We start from the raw sequence: 22,205 nt of genomic DNA on the forward strand, positions 1-22,205 counted from the left end.
GAGCTAGGAGGCTAGAGACAGACTGAGACACACCCAAGCTCTTACTAGGCATTCTAGAAACTTCCAGAGAGGTGTGTTGAGGCAAGTTGAAGCTAAACTCTGTAGGACAGTGGCCCTCTAGAAATGGGTTTGGACTCCCCTGTGTTAGGCTTTAATGAATAGTGGTCAAGGCATTGCTACACTCTAAAAAATGCTGGATTGTTTTAACCCAATTTTGGGACAAATATGGACAAACCCAAACGTTGGGTTAAAACTGTAATTTACAAATTTAACCCAAAAGCTGGATTTCTCCATATTTGAGTTGAAACAACCCAGCAGAAAGAGTTCTCTTTGCTTATCCGTTCCATTCCATGCCAATTCAGGCCAGCCGGTACGGATATGGTTTCATTTTCCACTGCGTGGCTGATAACGGAGCTCTTTGGGACGTAATACAAATGCGTCAGTCGTTGCCATGGTAAAATAAGAACCGTTCGTTCAGCTACTGATGCGAAGGTGTTCTATGGTTGCTAGGGAGTTCTGGGTGGTTGCTAGGATGTGACTAGATGGTTCCTTACTGGTCAAAGTAAAAATTAAAGACTTTTATGAAAGAAAAGACAAGCAGCAAGATTTGTAAAAGGTGTAAAAGGTGTAACAGTTGAATTTAGGAGTTTAGTCTGGTGGTTAACACCAACTTCTCTCTGAGCATTTGTAGTCACTTACCCCAGGCAGGAAGGTGAAGAAATTGTATTTCTGGTTGTTTATGACATTTCTTGGGTATCTCTGCTCTCTTTTTTCCGGATGGCCCAACCACACGGTCCGCGGACGGAAATCTCCCCCTCCGCAGCATCTGGACCATGGGCAGCACCTAAATATACAACGACATCACATGTAGCTTGTTTCACAAAGCACTTCAATTAATATGCCAATGCATTAGCAAGTACTTTGTGACTCTTTAATAGAAAGAAACTTCACATACAGATACTGGAATTTCACTCTAGCCACAGAAATATTTTCAAGCAAGCAACAAAACCGTGTCAGTAAATATTAGCTTTCACCGTCTGCCTCCTACCAACACCTTCATCAAACAACCTCTTATCAAGAATGATTTATATTGGATATTGTACTTCCTTATAGATGACAGTTTTGCATTTAACAGAAATACATATACACACACACACACACACACACACACACACACACACACATACATATACACACACACACACATAATATATATATATATATATATATATGTATGTGTGTGTGTGTGTATATACATAAGAGACTTATTTAAAAAGCATTAAAAATAGTAATGTTTCCAAACTTTTGACTGGTTCTGCATGTATGTATGTATGTATACATAAGTCTCTTATGCTCATCAAGGCTGCATTTATTGTATATATTATAATTTAGTTATGTGATGCAAAGCCAAATTTTCAACATCATTACTTCAGTGTCACGTGATCCTTCAGAAATAATTCTAATATGATGATTTGATACTCAGTTATTATCAATGTATTATCAATGTTGGTAACAGTTGTACTATGATTTCTATTTTAAATAAATGGTGTTGTTTTTCAACCTTTTATTCATCAAAGAATCATGAAAAAAGTATCTCAGGTTATAAAAAATGTTTCCAACATTGATAATAAATCAGCATATTAGAATGAATTCTGAGGGATCATGTGACACTGAAGACTGGAGTAATGATGCTGAAAATTCAGCTTTGATCACAAAAACAAATTATATTTTAAAGTATATTCAAACAGAAAACTATTATTTTAAATTGTAATAATAATATATAAACACAGACACACACACACACACATAAATACATACATACATATACACACACATATATATATATATATATATATATATATATATATATATACACACACACATACACATAACGTTACACATAACATTTGCAAGCAAATACCTGTATGTGCAACCTATTTACATGGTACATTTAAAAGAATACCATGGTACATGTTGGTACAATGGTGCTTTTTTGCTAAGGCAAAGCCACCGCAGTATTATAGTGGCATCAATGGGGATTTTATTTCTAAGGGCCATTATAAATAACCGAGCATTATATTGCATTCAAAGCTTGATCTAGGTGCCTAGTTTCGACCATCCTAACAAGCGGCCTTACATGTATTATGCAATGACGGACTACATAAGGAGAAATGTTTATTTAGGAGACATATTGTGACATCATTGACAACAAATCACCTGTGTCCCGGAACAAGGATGTGCACTTGTCTCTCCTATATACAATGATATCAAGACGCTAAATTCACTTAGACGACATCTCCATGGCAAATATTCAATGATATGCAAAATAAACAAAGAGCTACTCGTGTCACGTCGCGATATAATGTCGTTATCAACATATTATTTTGCGGGTTAAGGGTAGCTGGGCTGTTAGCCACCATGCTATCTCACATAACACCGTCCATAAACAAGCCTCCATTTTCCAGCCGACGCGATTTCACGTTCATTTAACGTCGTGTTATGCTCTTACCCGTCTCTTCGTTTGTTGTCATGTCGTTTTTTGTGTCGGACGGGCTGCAGGGGAATGTTGTCCGTCATTGTTGTCCGCAGTGGAGCAGGAGTCGCCCGCGCGCAGGGCGGAGGCTGTGATGGGTTGGGCTGTGCCGTGAAGCCAGCATGATGATGATGATGATGATGATGATGATGGGACGCTTCCAGATCAGCACCCTGGCATGTGTGTTTCAGCTAGTTGTTTATCATTACGCCTTCTTTTTTATTTAAAATTACTCAAACTATAGCTATAAGTCTGTGCTGACTGACATGCTTCTATACTTTTTTGTAGATTCAGCATATTAGTTGTGTGCCATATTGCCATTCCACACATATCCTATGTTTTTAGCTTAGATGAACTAATTTGACAAAAAATGTAAGCTAGACAAGTGTAACTTATATTAACACAGAAGTACAATATCCATAAACCACAGTGTCTTTAATAGTACCTTACAAAAACAATTCAGATATATGCACTGCATTATTTTATTTTTTTGCCTTTTTAAATTGTGAAGTGCCAGTACCATCAACAATACTGTTTTTGTAAGTGAAATAACATGATAAATTGTTTAGAGCATAAGAAACCAATGGGGAAAAAATATATTTTATGCATATATCATGCTATGTCCTCTGTGGTGGACACAAGGACAGTTGTTTTAAAAAATAAAAAGACAAAAAATGACACACAAAAATGTTTTCATTCACCTATACATTTTTAGGTTTCAGGATTTAAAAAAATTTGTATAAATATGATTTTCAACTATGTTATGAAAGATATAATAGAATGAATTGATATACCATTTTACTTTATGCAATACATAGGTAAAATTGCCATAAATGGGTAGTCACATTCGATTAAATGCATCTTTACACTGTATCTAATTTGCATATTAATGTGTTCTTGGAGCAACATGTGATGAAAAAAGAAATGTAATAATTGGCAACATTTTCATAATATGTAATATTTCATAGGAATATTGATATAGAATTCCATTCACTTGTGTCTCCCAGAATGCCTGATCAACATGATTTAAATCCTGGTGTCCTCTTCAGTGGACATGTATGAAATCAATGCCCTGCTTCCTAACAGAAAATCATATCTTGATTAGAAACCCCATAACATTTTCCTGAGATGTTGATTTATGACAAACAATTAGAAAATTAGTCAGATTTGAATTATACAAAATATGTCAATAAGAGTCAATTTTATCACTAAATTAATGTCAGAAGTTGTTGTCATGGTGAAACCTCCAAACATTTGGTATTTTGGTAACTGTGAAATGTATGGTGTCAGAAATTCATTAAAATATAATGTCCATTACAGTGGACAAAAGTCTATTCCTGGGTTCTAGGAGGATATGGTAATGATTCAGTACCACGTTAAAGTTCAGTATGATTTCAATGTGAATGATATTAAATATCAGTGTTCTATAAAAAAAAATGTAAAAATAAAATAAAAAGTTAACACCATGATACTGACACAGCACTTTTATAAAGCAATCCACCAGATGATAATGGAGACGGTCCTTTTAAATATCTGATACCATGACAATCGATTTTGCTCAGTTCACCTTATTAGCAAACAAATTACTTCCTACAGACAAGTTCTTATTTAGAGGAAATTACAATGGTAATAAAATGCATTTTCCTACATTACAATCAATTTAGACAAGTATCCCTCATATTGTATCTATTATCCACTTTGGTGTCCTCAAGTGTCTTTTTTCCGCATGTAATGTAATGTAATGTAATAATGACTGCATGTGGATTTAAACAACAACATTTTGGAAAAGTTATCCTTGGTTTTATTCTCAAAAATATCAGAACGGAAGGGAGAACAAACAAAAAGCAAACATTTACAAAAAGTCTACACTGTAAACAAGCCTAAAACAGACTCAACATTTGAACAATCGTACAGACATGACCCCATTTAACCAAGATCTGACACCACCTTTTTTTTACATCTAGGGAAAAAAAAAAAAGGCACAACTTGGTAAATGCATAATAGAAAGAGAATTTACAGGAGGAGTCTGCCTATTCTGAACAAGTGTTGTGCAAAGTGTCTGGCGATACATTCATTATATTACAGAAATCAGCAGGTTATGGGGGCACATTGCAACCATAACTCCAAACACAATGCAAAAAAAAAACAAAAAAAGACGACATCTAAATGAGGTAGAAATTTGACCAGCATAAAGTTATGTTTAGATACGCTGCGTGCATACACACAAAAGTCCATTCTTCACCAAGAATGCATGGCTACGATCTCTAAACATGTCCCCACAACAATCAATACACATTTGGGTAGTAAACCATGACTTTCCTGGAATAAGAATGACTGCTGACTCCTTCTGGGACGAGATATGCATGCCTGCTCAGCACATGGGTATAAAATGCATGGAAAACAGCAAATTTACAGAATTCTAAAACTCAGTGGATCCTAAAACGGCAGCAAGCAAGCAAATGATATCTGAATGGTGGGTCCAAGAAACAAAGTTCACAGAATAAATGGCAAAAGCTTGGTTTATATCAGATCTTAGCAGAATGAGGAAAAATAAAGTGCAAGGAATGATTAGGCATTTCAGTATTATACCGGCCTTTTTAACTCCTATCAAAGATCTCAAATGAAAGCGACTCAATGCAATATTTGATTAAGGACCACTGAAAGCAAGAAAACAATTCTCCAATTATATCACTTTCAAAATAAATGAATGGGCTACAGCTAAATGCAAAAATACAGCATATTTTGTTCTAAACAAAAGATGAAATCCAAAAGGCTTTTATTACAATCCTGTGGTGTCTTTTGTGATGGGGGAGAAAAAAAAAAAAAAAAAAAGAAAAAAAAAGGATGAAGAGAAAAGGGGAAATAAAACAATTCCAAGACAGGCACTTAGCGAAATTTTTGGTATTAAGCGCAGATAGAAACTATGAGAATAAAAAAATTCATAATAACTTAGTGAAATCCAGTTTCAAAACAAACATCTATACTATAACTACTCACTACTCAATGAAACTGTAGATTCAGTAGATTGTGTGGAATGGTCAATTCATTAAATTTTTCTAGGCATGAATTCCACAAACACATTTGCTGTATGGCATCTATGCCACGGATGTCATTTTGTGACTAATGAACTTTTAAATCGAACGCAACTAAGAACAGGACCATGAGAAGTCAAGCAGAGATGAACAAGATGTTAACTGTTAAAACACTGAGATCTCTGGTCACCTGTGGCAGAGATCCTCCTGAGGGTCATAGAGCTGAGCACAATGTAACTCAAAAGAGTGTCCTATCACTAATGAGACTGCTCCAGAATAAAGCTATTTCAAGTAAGACTTACATTCAACTTCTAGAAACAAAACTGACAAAATACCCGCATATATTAATAGAGAGAGAAAGAAAAGGGGAAGAAGAAAAAAACAAAAAACTACAGTAGTTAGATCAGATTCAATTAGAAGTAATCGCTAGCATGTAAGGGTCCAAAAAGGAAGGCATGGCCCGTTTTAGGGTATAGGCTCATTTAACAAGGGTATGTAAATTTGCAACTTCTTAAAAGCAATCTTACACACATGAATTGATTGTACCAACTAAGGACAGAATTAATAAATAGCCCAGTTCCTAACATCTCAGCAGGCTCAAAAGCACAACGCAGACTGTCGATTGGGAACATTTGTCTGTAGTCCTTTCACTTTCTAATTCACTTTACCCTCCTCCATAAAATGTGGAAACTTTGCTAGGCTTTCAGAGCCATTCTTTTCCATTTCTGCAACTGTGCCAGGGATGCCTGCTTGAGAGGACTCCATCTTGGTTATTCCCCCAGTAGAGCCCACTAAAGGACCTCCAGCAAGACTTCCTGGTAGAGGGATGCCGCCATTTTGGATGACTGAAATCTCATTGGTCTTCATGGTCAGCCCATTTGAGAAGGCAGCAGCGTACTGGTTCCACACCGATGGGTCGAAATTCATCGGTGGGGGAATCAAATCCTTTGGGGGAGGCAGCATGTCTGGTATCATCTTGGATTCGCTGCCCATGGCCATCAAAGCCATCGGGTTATCCAATGAGAGGCGCTGACCTCGCCTTGCTGTATTATTCCACATGTGCGTCCCAACATGCACCTGTAAAACATAAGAGTTCATGAGATTTACTGCGGTATACACGGGGCATTTGATATTCAATTAATTCACTTAAAAAGTCTAAAGTCAAAGCAAAAGACAGCGTTACCTTAAGGTTTCCCTTTGTTGTGAAAGCCCTGCCACAAATTGTGCACCCGAACGGCTTCTCGCCCGTGTGTGTACGTTCATGGATTTGCAGGGCACTGGCAGATGAAAAGTTTTTCCCACACATGTTGCAGAGATGTTGCTTGGTGGACCGACGGGGAGCATTAGAAGTAGAAGGAGGAGTAGAAGCTCCTTGAGGCAGCTGGGAGCTGTACAGGCTGTGGGCACCCATGGGAGTCTCAGGAGGGATCTGCATCTCCAGTTTGACTAGACTTGGAGGCACCCTCATGAACGGTAACTGACTAGAACCTAAGAGAGAACAAATTTATTAGTTTGGCAAAACATCAGTACCAAAGTTAAGCATGTTGAAATTAACAAAACGTACCATAGTCACCATTGGAGAAGGAGAAGCCCGGCTCCTCTTTGATGGGTTTTGGAGCAAAACTTGATGTCAAGTCCAGTGCTCCGTTGTTTTCACTAAAATCTTGAGGTGCATCAGAGTCTGGTCTGGATTTAACACCATCGTCTGGGTTTGTGTATTCTGGGGATTTTGACGGACCATTACCCAGGAGACCGTCTATAGGGGACAAAGAGTGAAAGGACACAGAATCTGACACACCCGGACTGCGGCCACTCTTGTAATCCGTTTCCCCAGACCCTGAAGGGGAATCTTTCAGCCCGCTATCGCTCTCTGAAGCAGTGCTGCTTTGCCGTTGAAGGTTCAGTGCAGAAGTAAGGCTCTTCATGTGGTTCTCCAGGGCAGCAATGCCTGTAAACATAGATGGTGGACCTTGGAGAGCCTGATCTTCTTTGCCGTTGGGCTGGGGCTCTGTAGAGTTGTTCAGCTTCTCCTGATTGTCCAAATCCAAGTCTTGTTCTTCCATACTCTCTTCATGCCCAGTGGAGTCAATGTTCTTATCCTCAGTTATACTAGCATCCAGTGCTTCAGGACTTTCAAACTGACTCTCTGGCAAAGGCGTGTTGGGAATCTGGCCGCCCATGTGCATACGAATATGCTGCTGGAGGACGACTGCGTTGGTGAACTTCTTATGACAAATTGGGCAAGAGTGTTGCATCTTAAGAGGAGTGTTGGCCCTATGAACGCCATAATGAGCTTTAAGGTTGCCCTTGGTGGAGAAAGCCCTGCCACAGATTTTGCATTTGTATGGTCGCTCACCAGTGTGTGTGCGGTAATGCATTTTGAGGGAACTTTGGCAGCTCAGCACTCGGTGGCAAATAACACATTCATTGGGGTCATTTGTCCTCTTGTCCAAGCCATCCACCATTTGCTGAAGTTTTGCAGTATCAGAGCCGTTTTCACCAGATAGACTGTTACCATTTAGGTGGTGGAATCCACCCAGCGCATCCAAGGAATCTTTGCTCTGATCCAGTCCCGCCATCTCCTGACCGAACATGCTAGAAGAAATGGATGCACCATCACTCCCAGATGAAGAAGGCCTCTGGGAGTAGATGTCCCCACCTACTGGAATATCAAATGAGGGCTTGAATGCTTGGAGCACTGGTGGATGGAGACTTGTCGAAGGAATCCCCAGCGCTGGTTTGGTGTCATTAAAATTATTTTCCTCCATGGGGGGCAAAGACATGCCATAAGGAATGCCATTGTGTGTTGGTATATTGTCCAGGTGTTCTGGTACAGGATGTGGATTCATCTTAATGTGTGGGTATTTTTCTTTGTGCCTCTGGAAATGCACTTTGAGGTTTCCTTTAGTTGTGAAACGGTTTCCACAGATGTTACATTTATAGGGCCTTTCGCCAGTGTGTGAGCGCAAGTGGATTTGTAGAGCGCTGTCATTTCCAAATGTTTTACCACAGAACTTGCATTTGTGCTTGAGCATGTGTTCGCCAGAGACCATTTTTGACTCCGGCATCACAGGGACCTTATTTTTCACTTTTTTAGAGGAATCCATGCTTGCTGCAAGGCTATTAAAGGGACTATGTAATCCCATGACCCCTGGAGATTGCGGAAGCAGCGCTGGAAGTCGGCTAGCTAAATCAGGGAGTCCTTTAATGTCTGCTTTTAAGGGCATTGAGCCCAAACCTCCAGCGAGGGATGTGGGGATGGTGGTGGATTGAGGTAGTTTTGCTTGCTTCAAGGCTTCCAAGGACAAGTTCTGGGAGCCCGTGCGTTTGCCAATGAGGGCAGCTGCAGCTGAGAGCTGCTGGGATAAATGTGCACCCAGTGCTTTCAGTGGATCCACAGCAGCGCCTACTGCAGAGTGGAGACTTTGAGGTGCCATCATTGCCACCTGGATTCGTATCTGCTCAGTTAGCTGAATCTGCTGCAGTTGCTGCTGCTGGAGACTGACCAGCTGCTCCAAGATCATGGGGATTGCAAGAAGGGCATCTTGGTGTGGTTGCGGGGGTGGAGACTTCTGATTGGCCGAATTGGATGAGTGTTGTGTTACAGCGACTTTGGTAGCAGGCATGGACTCAAGAGTCACATTAGAGTCTTGCATTTTGGAAGATGCCGAGTACCTCATGTCTGGACTGCCAGACACATCTTGATCGTGATTTGAGGGATCATCCTGGTTGAGCATGAGCTCTCCTTCCATCGTGTCATCAGACTCTGTGCTGTGCTTTGAATGCAAATTACTGGTAGACTTATCGCCGTGATCACCCAGGAAATTACCCGGAGAACGCTGGGAGAACACAGAGGGCACTTCACTCCGATCACCATCTTTCATGATCACTACCTGCTGACTCTTGGTGCAGTTTCTCTCATGTTCAAGAAACTCTGCCTCATCGAAGAACTCAGCGCAACATTTGTCGCAAACCCTCGTCTCCTCTGATCGTCGCCTCTTAGCCTCATTGCCATTTTCCTCACTTTGACCGCTGTGCAAGATCCCTGCAGGAAAAAAAAAGAAGAAAAAAAAGTTGAAGACATGAGTTATTTTTAATAATTCACTGTAAATAAGGAACACAATTATAATGTTAACAGTACTCCCTGCTAATTACAGTTTTACAGAGAAGTCTATTTCTATTTAGCATTTATACTCTGAAATCATGAATTAAGTGGCACATTTGGATTTGTTCATTTGCATAACAGATGCTTAACATTGAGAAACTCTTATTAGATAAACTCAAGTTGCTATTATAAGCAGTCACATACAACTTTTCAGTTATGCAGTCCTACCAGACGATGGCAGCATTTACAGCATGAAATCCAAAGCTTACTAGAAAATATTTACCAATAAAATGAGGTTAACCAGCACTTAAAAACTTCTCCTTCCCCCAACAGATTTTCCATCTCTCAATCAAACAAAATGCATATGGCTCATAAACACACAGCATATGCTTAACTGATGTTCAAGTAATTAACATACAAATGTTGTTAGGCAGTCCTAATACTGAATTATAAAAGAGTGCTGATAACAGTCTAAAAGGAGCCAGTCGGTAATTCGTATAGCAGAAAAAGCCAGGAAAATTAAATTAGGCTACAGCACCATTAGGGAGGTCCTTTTAACAGAGCCATTGTTAAATGCAAATTTCATCATCTCTCATGAATGGGAAAGACCACCTGTTAACATTCTGACAGCGAAACTGGACATGTTAATTGTTCACCAAACAACTTAAAGGGATAGTTCACCCAAAAATGAAAATGCTGTCATCATTTTCTCACCCTAAAGTTGTTCCAAACCTGTATGAATTTCTTTCTTCTGCTGAACACAAAAGATATTTTGTGCATTAACAAACAATTGATGGACCCATTTGACTTACTATACTATGATTTGGTTACCAACATTCTTCAAAATATCTTTTGTGTTCAGCAGAAGAAAGAAACTCATACAGGTTTGAACAACTTGGGGGTGAGTAAATGACAGAATTTTCCTTTTTGGGTGAACCATCCCTTTAAATGGTCATAAAAGTTGCATTGTTCTCAGAGCTAGTAGATAACAAAACGCCTCAAACCAACAGAAGTTTGATTTAAAAAATAATAATAATAAAAAAATTTTTTTAAAAAAAGTTTGATAAGAGGATCCACTTTCAAAAACTGGATAAAAAGCCATAGTCTTGATTGCATGTTAATTTTAAAAACCAGTGGAGGTACAATCAAACGCTAAAAGGACTTGATTTAAACAAATTGTGCCGAAAATTAATCGTTTAGGGTTGAACGGATAAATTGAACTGCACATTAAATCAGCTCACCACAAGAGGGCGTTTGATCAATGTACAATGGATACAATGTGTCTTTACTGATAGTGTTATACTGATTGTACCTTAACTGAGAGAGAATTCCACATGCAATATTGTACAACTCAACTGGCTGAGATTAAAGTCAACTTTAAACAAACAGAACAAATAAAGCCCAATCAGCCTCAGTCAACATACAATTAAACACATCTATACCATCTTTACTCTAAGAATAACCACATTTCGGTATGTCATGCAAGTTAGTCATGTAGATGTGGTTTACATTTACACCCCCATTGCAACACAACTTCATTTCCATCCCCCCATCCACATCTCCATATGCGACCAAAAGAAACTGTGGGGGATTTATTGCTTTGTGGTCAAGCATGTTCGCGACTCACATTTCATGCCGACCTGTTGAGCACCTTTGTTTAACAGTGGTCAGTGATACCAGTACGCCACATCAAATATTAAAACACATGAGCATAGTCTGAAATATACACGTACATCTATCAGCCAGTCATACAGCTGATCGAAGCAACAACCAAAAAAAAAAAAAAAACACAAACCATAGGCTATTTTTATATTTTATCCTTAGCATATTCTCTCAATAGCCAATCTGTAATGGACACCCATCAAAACGCAACACTAAATAAATACGAGAAAACAAGAAGCCGCTGACTCGCAGAATGTAAAACGCACAAAGTCGATAAATATTAGCGATTTAGTAAATACATTAGACTAGCAAAAAAAATAAATAAAATTAACCAACAAACTAAAGAAAAATAAATCAAACTACGCCTTTGCTTCACCTGAATTAAACCGCGTCGGTCGCCGAAGTTAGTTTACACATTTATGACGAATATGATGTATACAGCAACTTTTTAGTTGATTTGGCCATTCATAAAAGCAGTCAATTTAAAGGCTTGTGATCCCATTTACGCCGAAGTCCATAATTCAGATTATGAAATTAAACACATAACGTACAGTACACGAACTCAAAAATATAAACAAAGTTCCCACTACTTTTTGTCGCTTCAGACTTACCATTTTCTGTCGAAGCGGGCTCGTCTGAATTGATATGCTGTGGTTTGGACTGCTTGCGCCGCGACATGGTAACCTACAACCATCAGGGGCGAATAGTAAGACTATTTAGTCCCTCTCCTTTAGAAATTCTCCAGGTTGGGGGAAATTAGCCCCTCGAGTAGAAATGCGCATGTCAAAGTAATTATTATTATCAATAATGCATTGCGATTTATCATGCTCTTCTGACAGCTGATTGGCTCCGGTCCAAAGTGCTCGCGCATTATTCAAATGAGGCTTCATTGATGAGAAATGCAGAGTCGAGAGAAAGGGGGAGGAGATGTGTGTGTGTGTGTGTGTGTGTTAGAGAAAGAGAGAGAGAGAGATAGAGATAGAGAGAGGGAGGGAAGGAAAAACGCGCAAGCGGGGAGAATAATTTTAAAAGAACAATCTGATTCTTAATAAACTATTATGAATCTTAATGTCTGAATGATTTTATATTAAATTGTATTATTGTTTTAGATATTTATATGGATCTTTGGGTGTCTCATCACTTTAGGAATTTATATCCTATGTATTATTAAATCATAAAATTTCTGATTGTATTTTCAGTTTTTTACAATATCATATGGATCTTAATGTCAGAATGATTTTATATTTTACATTTATATTGTATCATTATTTTAGATATTTATATGGATCTTTGGGTGTCTCACTTTATGAATTAATATCCTAATATATATTTAGCTTGTGTTATATATTTTATATGTATAACATTTACATTTCTGATTATATTTTTATTATTTTTATTTTAATTTTTTCATATGTACATATTTCGAATAAAATGTGACAGACAAGTTGTTTTACACTTGATAATGTAGATGGATTTCCTCTATTCTAAATGAAGCCAACATTAACATTTATTTACAGTGTACATGAAGACAAATCTGGTCGTGCCTTTTCACTCTGTGATTTAAATATGGAAATTGCAACTGACATTAAGCCCTCATCACATTAAACACAAAGATCTGCCTGTCTCAGTGTACTGATAGTGTAATGTACAAATAAAGAGCAGACAAGTAAATATATGCAAATGTTAAAGGAGAAATGAGGAAAAAAACTGCAGTTGTTTAGTTCATTCAAATACAGTATGTAAAGCAATTGTCTCACCTTACGAGAAAACACATGGATATTAGTTAAGAAACAATATATTTATGACATTTATTGAAATATTTAATAACTTTAAAATATGATATTTACCTATACACACACACACATATATATATATATATATATATATATACTGTATATATATACTGTGTGTGTGTGTATATATATATATATATATATAGGCTATATAGTGCTAATCGATTAATCACATCTAACATAAAAGATTTTGTTTATATAATAAATGTGTGTATATAGGCTATTGTGTGTGTGTGTGTGTGTGTGTGTGTGTGTGTGTGTGTGTGTGTGTGTGTGTGTGTGTGTGTGTGTGTGTGTGTGTGTGTGTGTGTGTGAGAGAGAGTGAGTGTATAAATATACATATACACACACATACAATTTATATATAAATATGATAATATATTTATGCACAATATAAACAGATAATTTCATGTTAGTTGCGATTAATTGCGATTAATCGATTTGACGGCACTTTATATATATATATATATATATATATATATATATATATATATATATTTCTTTCTTTGTTCTATTGATTTGTTCTCATAACATAATGTTTGGAAATCACAATGTGCATATAAGAATTGTATTTCCATTCATAAAAATATGATGTTTTAGTTGCTTTTTTATCATTATTAAGGGTTGCTTAAACAAGTATGAAGTCAAAATGGCCGAAATATTTTAATGCAAGACACAATGTACTGAAAGAGTCTTTTTTTTTTTTATGATGTCACTCACTGCGTATGAAAATACGCCCTGGTCAGCAGTCTTTTGTTTGGGTCTGTTGGTTTTAGTCAGGATGTGTCATGGATGCCATAGATGTTTATTAGATAAGGCGGCGCAGGAGTCATTTGCTGTGTTTGCACACACTGGATAAATCTGCCTAAAAATTCTTCACTTAGATTTGAATGCAAATGGCTCTTATTTAACTCACACAACCAGCCTTTTAGAGCTCACGACGTGCATTATGCGCAGCTTTTCACTGTATGATCTCGGCACGTCAGATGTGTCAGTAACTGCTGTTAAAGCACGCACCAATTGCCACATCCTGTCCTGCCATGGACAGCTATGGTTTTGTAAATGTCCCGGCTCAGAATGAATGAGATTTTTTGAAACCCCCGCTTCCCTCCCGCCCCCTTTTTTCATAAGGCAATGTGAGAACGGCAAGTGCTTTGAGGGTGCGAAAGAATTTATAGCTTTTCTCAAAAGAAGATAGGCCGTCACCCCCCACCCCGTCTCACTGTCAGCAGCGTATGCCTTACACCGGAGGAGATTGATGCCCCTAAACTTAATGGAGGCCCTCAGTGACTTACGCGGACAGGAAGAACCAATATTTTCAATCCATTTCCCCAATTCAGACATGTAAGTGTTGTATCCATTAAAACCAACCGAGGGCTGAGGTCAAAGCAAGCACTGCATGTGACTCACTCATCTTACACTCATACAGTGTATACATACTCATACACTCATACATCTCGATGCTTCGGAGAGTTTAGAAATGGCCTAACACAATATTTTTCAATCAGTTTAGCATCAAGCTTTATTGTTGTCCTGCTAATTACAACCAGCCGTGTCATTTCACCAATAGCGCTGCTTCTAGATAAAGACAAGCCTTTAAAAATGGAGCGTCTGTCCATCAGGACACAAAGAGGACTCTATATATTTAGTAAAAACAAACGTCTATCACGCACGGACTGAAGGTGCAGAGAGGAGGGGTGTGCAGTCTAGACGCTTTATGACGGCAATAAGAAACTTCGCTTGGGTTCAGTGTTCCTGTTGTGCTCAAACTAAACAATTCTCACTTTGTAAGAAGCGAGTCATAAATCCAGGACGGTGGGAATGAGAAAACTCTCATCTTATATTTGTCCTCCTCTACGGATGGACAGATGGGGTTTTTGTTTCTTTTTGAGGTGCTTATGATGGGGTCTAGTGTTGAAGACAAAAGAAATAATGGCGTTTTGCATTAATGTAGGCCTAGCTGTATTTCAATGTGACAGCATTCAAAAACTATTTTTCCAAGACTGGAAAGGAAAAGTTATGGAAAGTAATAAAACCTTAAAAAGTCATGCATGTTCAGTTATTGTTTGAAAATGCTCTTTGTGAGTGCAAACTATAAAACATAATGGCGTTAACGCAACCAAATTGTTTAAAAATCCTTATCCTCAATGAGGAAAACATATACTAAAACTTTATAAAACTTGATAATATTTCTGAAAACCTTTTTACTTTTAAACAAGTATATGTATTTAGCAAAAGGAAAAGTAGTTTCAGTTTCAAACAGAAAACACATTCTTCTTTGGCATCATTTGGCATGAAGAACCTTTTACACAATAAAGAACCTTCTATGGAATGGAAAGGTTCCATGGTTCCATAATTATATATTTAGTGTTGACTTAACATTCATGGAACCTTTCCATTCCATATCCACCTTAAATTTTCAAGTACAATCAACTTGGATGTTCAAGTCATTTCAACTTAAAAAAAATGAGTTGAATCTTGTACAACTTAATTTATTTTGATGAATATGTAAAAACATACGTTGCCATAACTTACTGATCATATCATTTTTTACAGTGTTCTTTATAGTGGAAAATGTTCTTCTGATTGTTAAAATGTTCTTCACACTACCTTTTTTGAATGTAGACATTTTCCAAATGAATAGTGTGAAGTCCTTTTCTGCTGCATGTCATACACTATTGTTGCCCGTTGTTGTGCACTTGTGTACAGGTCTTGACCTCGACCTCTCCCTGTCCTTTGTTTTGAGAGACGATGAGATATTTGTTTGTGGATATCTGGTGATGTTTACTCTGAAAAGATTTAACCTTTGACAGTGGACATTTAAAGAGCTGACATAAAGGTATTGAAGGTATTGATAAGTGAAGTATTGAAGGAAAACTCCATCAGTTTGCGTGAATGAAGCCATGCACATCAGTGTTTAAAACGTTCGATTTCCCTCGTGCTGTCTGAAGATTCACACCGACGCTCTGGATTGATTAATGATACGTGGACTGATGGTTATGATTCTGGGATAAAGCTGGCAGAAACACGATGTCGATAATGTGATTGAATGATGAATGGTTCTGATCTTATTGTATATGCAGCTAACTTCTATAAGATGCAACAGCATGAACTAATTCTATTAAAATTTTTTAGTTATACTATGAGTGACCTTTCAGCATACATTTTATGACTTACTTGTGTGTGTATGGGTAATTCTACAAAATGTGTGCCATTTGTCTCTCTCTATATACAGTGCATATATATAAATATCTTTAAAACACTTAAATTTATAACATTTTCAAAATATTACTTTTTAAAAAACTTTATTTCCTTGTCCTTTTTTGTTATTTATATATATTGTTTGAATCAAACTATAGACTAAACTTAAATATATGTATATTTCATTGTTTACATTTTCAGAATTCCAATTAAAATTCATAAATATATTCATATTTTATTTTATTTCATAATATAATTTTTTTTTTTACTGACTGGACAAAATGCATGCATAATATATATATATATATATATATATTTATATATATTAGTATGTATTTCAAACAATATATATATATTCTCAATTTTATATGTATTCTCAATATATATATTCTCAATATTATTAATATGTATGTATTTCAAACAATATATATATATATATATATATATATATATATCATATATCATATATCATATATCATATGTATGCATTACAAACAATATATATGTATTATTAAACATTTAAATAAAATAAATCATAATAGCATCATATTTTTGGTAAGTGAATTCAAAGGCAAGCCAATGCCTTTATCACTAATATATATATATATATATATTTTATTTTTTATTTTTTATGCATGCATACTGTATATATATTTGTCAAGAGGGAATCATCTTAAAATATCATTAAAGCTTCTTCTTTCATTATTAAATATTCTTTCCAATAACAAGCTTGTAAAATGTTTGACCTTGGGTGTCACTGTCAAGTAATACTGTAAAGCTGTCAATATGTTACAATTTAACTTGAGAAACCTTTTGGGTGATGGAAAAGAACCCCGTTTGATATTTCTGTACTCAGCCTTGTGTGTTTTTTCAGATGGCCTCTATAAAAAGTTCTTCTGATGGTATCAGGGCTAATAGCTACTGGACAGCAGCAGGGTGACGCTTGAAGTGCACTTGTAAACCGAACACATGTTCCCTGCGTCTGCGTAAAGCATGAAACACAAAGACCAATCAGACGCTGCAGTAATTTTTCACATCACTGTGTGCCACGTCGGTTTCTGGAAAGTGATCAAAACCAAAAAGTCACTGAGAAAAGACAATCAACCTGGATGTTTTTCAAAAAGAGAGAAAGAACGTCGGTAACACTTTACTTAAAGCCTTTTTGCATAATGCATTATGAAAGTATTTTTAATGCATTAATTATGCCTTGTAATGGACCTCATTATGCATTGTGTGGTCTCATGAATAATTGTAACCACAGTTATATGCATCTATTCATTGAACACACCTTTAGAAAGTATCATGCATTAAAACACGTGACAAGCAACCAATTAGGTGCTGCAAATATTATAATGCAAAAGGTTTATTATAAAAATATATTATGCATTATATAAGTAAGGTGTTACCAGAAATTCTTTTAAAATATTGTTTTTTATTACAGAAATATACAGTTTTGCATGCCATGTGCTTGTCTTGGCACCTCCAATACAACTGTGGCGAAGCAGCTGCTGGCAAGGCTGAGTCTCTGAGCTGATGGTTGGCGTGCCAGCTGGTGATCAACATCAAACCAACAGGAACATCTCATCACTCAAAACGCTCGGCCAGATTAAAATGAATCATAAGGCAAAAAAAATAAATAAAAAAAATCACAAAATCAAACAAGCGCTTTAAGCAACTCTTAATGTGCAAAGCGCTCAAGTTTCTACACACTGGAATGATTCGACCCTAAAAATAATTTGTTTAGCTCTCCTCAAAGGATTAAACATACAAATAAAGAAATGGAAAATAGATTGATTTAAATAAATGGCTTGTACGATTCATTTGTTGCTCTCTCTGAGAACATGGCTTTTGTTTCTGTAAACAATTTCATCAAGGGGTGAACCTTGTTTCTTTATGTTGTGACTTCAGACTTCATTCGGCATTTATCTTCATCTGTTTTGTAACTAAACTCTCTTTGTGCGAGAGATTATGAAAGGAAGGACTCAAACCTCATATTTATATGTTTAGATAATTGCAGACATAACATAATGGATGAAAGCATGATGTGGAGGGAGATGAATATGTTTACAAAATAGCTTTTAGGTGGCCAATTAACAGCATGTATTTCTCCGCATGAGCTGTTCTCATACAATCTACTTAATTATTATTGATTGATATATTGCCCATCCCATGGATGAAAACAATAAAAAGACCCTTAAAAAAAAAATACATTGAGAACATCGATAAAGCGTCAGAATAATATTTTTGTTTTTCCCATTATCTTTTATTTGCAGTTTTCTCCGTACAAATAGGCCTAAGACCAAATAAACAAATAAAACATTTCATTATATATATATATATATATATACACACACACACACACACACACACACACCCAAAGCACATTAAACCTTCAAAAACATACTTGACATTGAAGTATCACTGTAAAAAATGATTTCGCAGTTCTTTTGTTTCAATGTAATTTTTTATGTTGGCGCAACGTGAAGTTTCTGAATTTGTTCATTCAACTTGACATGTTAAGTTTTCACTGTATCAACTAGTTTGTATGTTGACTTTCTTCTGTTGAACGTATGGGTAATCAAACAGTTGAAGGGTCCCATTGACTTCTAGTATGAAGAAAAATACTATGGAAGTCAATGATCACTATCAATCGTTTGATTACAGACATTCTTCAAAATATCTTCTTTTGTGTTCAACAGAAGAGAGAAACTAATGCAGGTTTGGACCAACTTGAGGGTGAGTAAATGATGACAGAATTAACATTTTTGGGTGAACTGTCCCTTTAATGAGAGCATTTGCTGCCTCAACTTAAAAACATATGTTGACTCAATTCAATATCAATATAACGTTCTCAACATTTATCACGAGATCTCTTAAAGCGTGAAGCAGAGAGAAGACTTTCGTCGGCCATGATGGAGAGCTTATCGGCAAAAGATTGAATCCTTTCACCATCGTCAAATTTGGTAAGTAAATATTTGTTTATGGTGTAAAAATTTTAAAATGACATGATACCTCATGCAATTTTCACTAATATAGAGAGTTATAGACATAGATAGATATAGATTTAGACAGTATATCAAGACCAACAATAAATAAATATAGACTATCTTTAAATTTTTTTTTGGCACACAAACTGATATATATATTTATATAAACCTTCAAAAACATACTTGACATTGAAGTATCAGGTTGATACCACCTGACTTTTCCTGACCTTATGAGAACTGATATTGAGATGAGAACTCATATTTCAGCTTAATAACATCCATCAAATGTCCTCCAAGAAAAATGTTATATTACTTCTGTTTGGGGTCACAGAGTCCTGCCAAATGCCCGGTACAATTTGTTTTATTATATCTTCCTCCAGTGTGTTTTTGCAGAGGTCAAACTGACCCCAAAAATAAACAACATACTATATTGGACAACAGTGACATTTTGAATATAAATCTTGAACAATATCTGCCTAGGGTTTTGACTAGAGGAACATATTATATTATTTAAAAAATATATATTATAAGTTGGATATTATTTTTATAGGCAACTATAATATATAGTCAACTATATATATATATATAACTATATATAGGCAACTATAATATATATATATATATATATATATATATATATATATATATATATATAAAACTATATATAGGCAACTATAATATATATATATAACTATATATAGGCAACTATATATATATATATATATATATATATATATATATATATATATATATATATATATATATATATAAAACTACATATAAAACTATATATATATATAAAGAATTGATTCACTATGAAACTTGCATATGTTAAAACAAATTTTTTGAGCACTTCTTTTTTTCTTAATTTATTGACAAGTGAATTCCCCCAAAGTAATGAAATGCTGAGTATATGACTGGCAATAACACTAAGACAAAGCTGCAATGTCCACATGAATGTCTCACAGGAAGTCCTCAGAGAGATGCGACCCTTTTAAGATAACAAGTAAACTGCTTATTGGTCTGAGACAATCACAGGGGAGGCGGGGGTGGGGACGGGACGGGACGGGACGGGACAAATTACACTCAGTAGCATGTCTCAAACTAGTTTACGCTGGCTTGTTGAATGTGATGCTGGAAATGTATGTGTGAGTGACAAGAATAGAGCTGATTCTAAACGTATATGTAATATAATATCTCAATTAAAGTGTTTCAGGAATTAGATTAAATGGAGAGCAAATCGAGATTTTCACCTTTTAATTTTCATACTTTTCTTACAGGGAAAAATATCCCCCAAAAAATAAGAGATCTCAATAATGTCTCAAAGTGTGCTCAGATCTGCCAAGATACAAAAAGTGCAAACATAATTCAGAGATCCGAATATGAAACTTTTGGAGATTTATTATTATTATTATTATTTTAGGACACTCTTAAAAATAAAGGTCTGCATTGAAGGTTCCATAAATAACCTTTAACATCCATGGGACATTTCCATTGCACAAAAGGTTCAGGTTATTTAGAATATTTCAAATTTTGTTTTCCACACTATAAGAAAAAAAAAAAAATATGTTTAAAAAAAAAACTTTGGACGTTAATGTATACAGTATATATACACATACACAAGGGACAAAGCTATTAAAAATATATATTTCTTATATATATTAAACTATATTTCTTTATTTCATGTAAAAAAAAAAATCAGTCCTTTATAGCACAAAAATGCTGACTGTATATATGATGTGGTGCAACAATATTTACTTCAAAACATTTTTATATCTTCAACTTTACAACATTCAACTTCAGAACACTTTAATATAACGGTTAATAAAATAATTGAAAGAAATGTTTAATTTAAGAATCCATTTGTATCTCTGTTCATTCTAAAATCTTTTAGGCATATAGACAAAAACACAAATGAGATGATGTTGACATACAGTATAAGCATTTAGATCTTTAAAATTAATATGGAGATTAATAACAGCTCAGATAATTTTATACACTCTTAAAAAGAAAGGGGTGTTTTCTCACAGTGCCACAGAAAAAACATGATTGGTTCCTCAAAGAACCAATATATATATATATATATATATATATATATATATATATATATATATATATATATATATATATATATATTTAAGCAAGGACATATTAAATTAATCAAAAGTGACAGTAAAACATTTATAATGTTAAAAAATATTCTGTTTTAAATAAATGCAGTTCTTTTGAACTTTCTATTCATCATAGAATCCTGAAAAGAAATGAATCACGGTTTGTACAAAAATATGAAGCAGCACAACTGTTTTCAACATTGATAAATAATAAGAAATGTTTCTTGAAAATTCATAAAGAAAGAAAGAGAGAGAGAGAGAGAGAGAGAGAGAGAGAGAGAGAGAGAGAGAGAGAGAAGGAAAAATGAGCTACTGAATCTCACACCAACTTTTAAAAGCGTGTGTGAGGAGATGAGGGGGAGACGCATCTGGATTCCACACATGGCTGTAATTTAATGGAGAATTGCCCATTGGTTCCTGTGCAGAGGTAAACAGAGTGATGGGCCTGCTTTTGTTATTGCCAGAGTATGACAACTGCTTCCATCAACAAACAATAAAAGTGTGAGGGGGAGAGAGGGCCACACAGTCAACAGAGACCCCTGCCGAGGACACTTCTCACCATAAACTCCCCCATCACACATCCTAATGAAGGCAAACACTCGCTGGAAGAAGATTACGGATATCCAGACAGTAAAAAACATCAGTGGCAGCATTCGAGGAAATAAAACTTGCGTTCAAATTTGGACTATATATATATATATATATATATATATATATATATATATATACACACACACACAAATATATTAGTGCTGTAAAATCGATTAAGCGCGATTAATCG

At 35.7% G+C, this 22,205-nt stretch overlaps 2 protein-coding genes across 2 annotated transcripts in view; both read right to left on the reverse strand.

The window, feature by feature from the left end:
• atp9a (ATPase phospholipid transporting 9A) overlaps window positions 1-2,773 on the reverse strand; it is a 57,438-nt gene extending 54,665 nt beyond the window's left edge. Inside the window, exons 1-2 of the mRNA XM_082145537.1 lie at window positions 2,510-2,773; window positions 700-844 (exon numbers count right to left, since the gene is read on the reverse strand). Of these exons, the coding sequence (XP_082001663.1) occupies window positions 700-844; window positions 2,510-2,577 (213 nt within the window). The 5' untranslated portion in view covers window positions 2,578-2,773. The remainder of the gene's footprint in view (window positions 1-699; window positions 845-2,509) is intronic.
• A 1,538-nt stretch (window positions 2,774-4,311) lies between these two features.
• Window positions 4,312-12,187, reverse strand: sall4 (spalt-like transcription factor 4). The gene is made up of 4 exons (XM_082144734.1): window positions 11,944-12,187; window positions 7,130-9,610; window positions 6,749-7,053; window positions 4,312-6,642 (listed from the first exon to the last, which is right to left on the reverse strand). The coding sequence occupies exons 1-4, from the start codon at window positions 12,008-12,010 to the stop codon at window positions 6,220-6,222; spliced, it is 3,276 nt and encodes a 1,091-aa protein (XP_082000860.1). The 5' UTR covers window positions 12,011-12,187; the 3' UTR covers window positions 4,312-6,219.
• Window positions 12,188-22,205: the final 10,018 nt, after the last annotated feature.

This window comes from Leuciscus leuciscus, assembly GCF_965113295.1.
Source record: "Leuciscus leuciscus genome assembly, chromosome: 18".
Taxonomy (NCBI): Eukaryota; Metazoa; Chordata; class Actinopteri; order Cypriniformes; family Leuciscidae; genus Leuciscus; species Leuciscus leuciscus.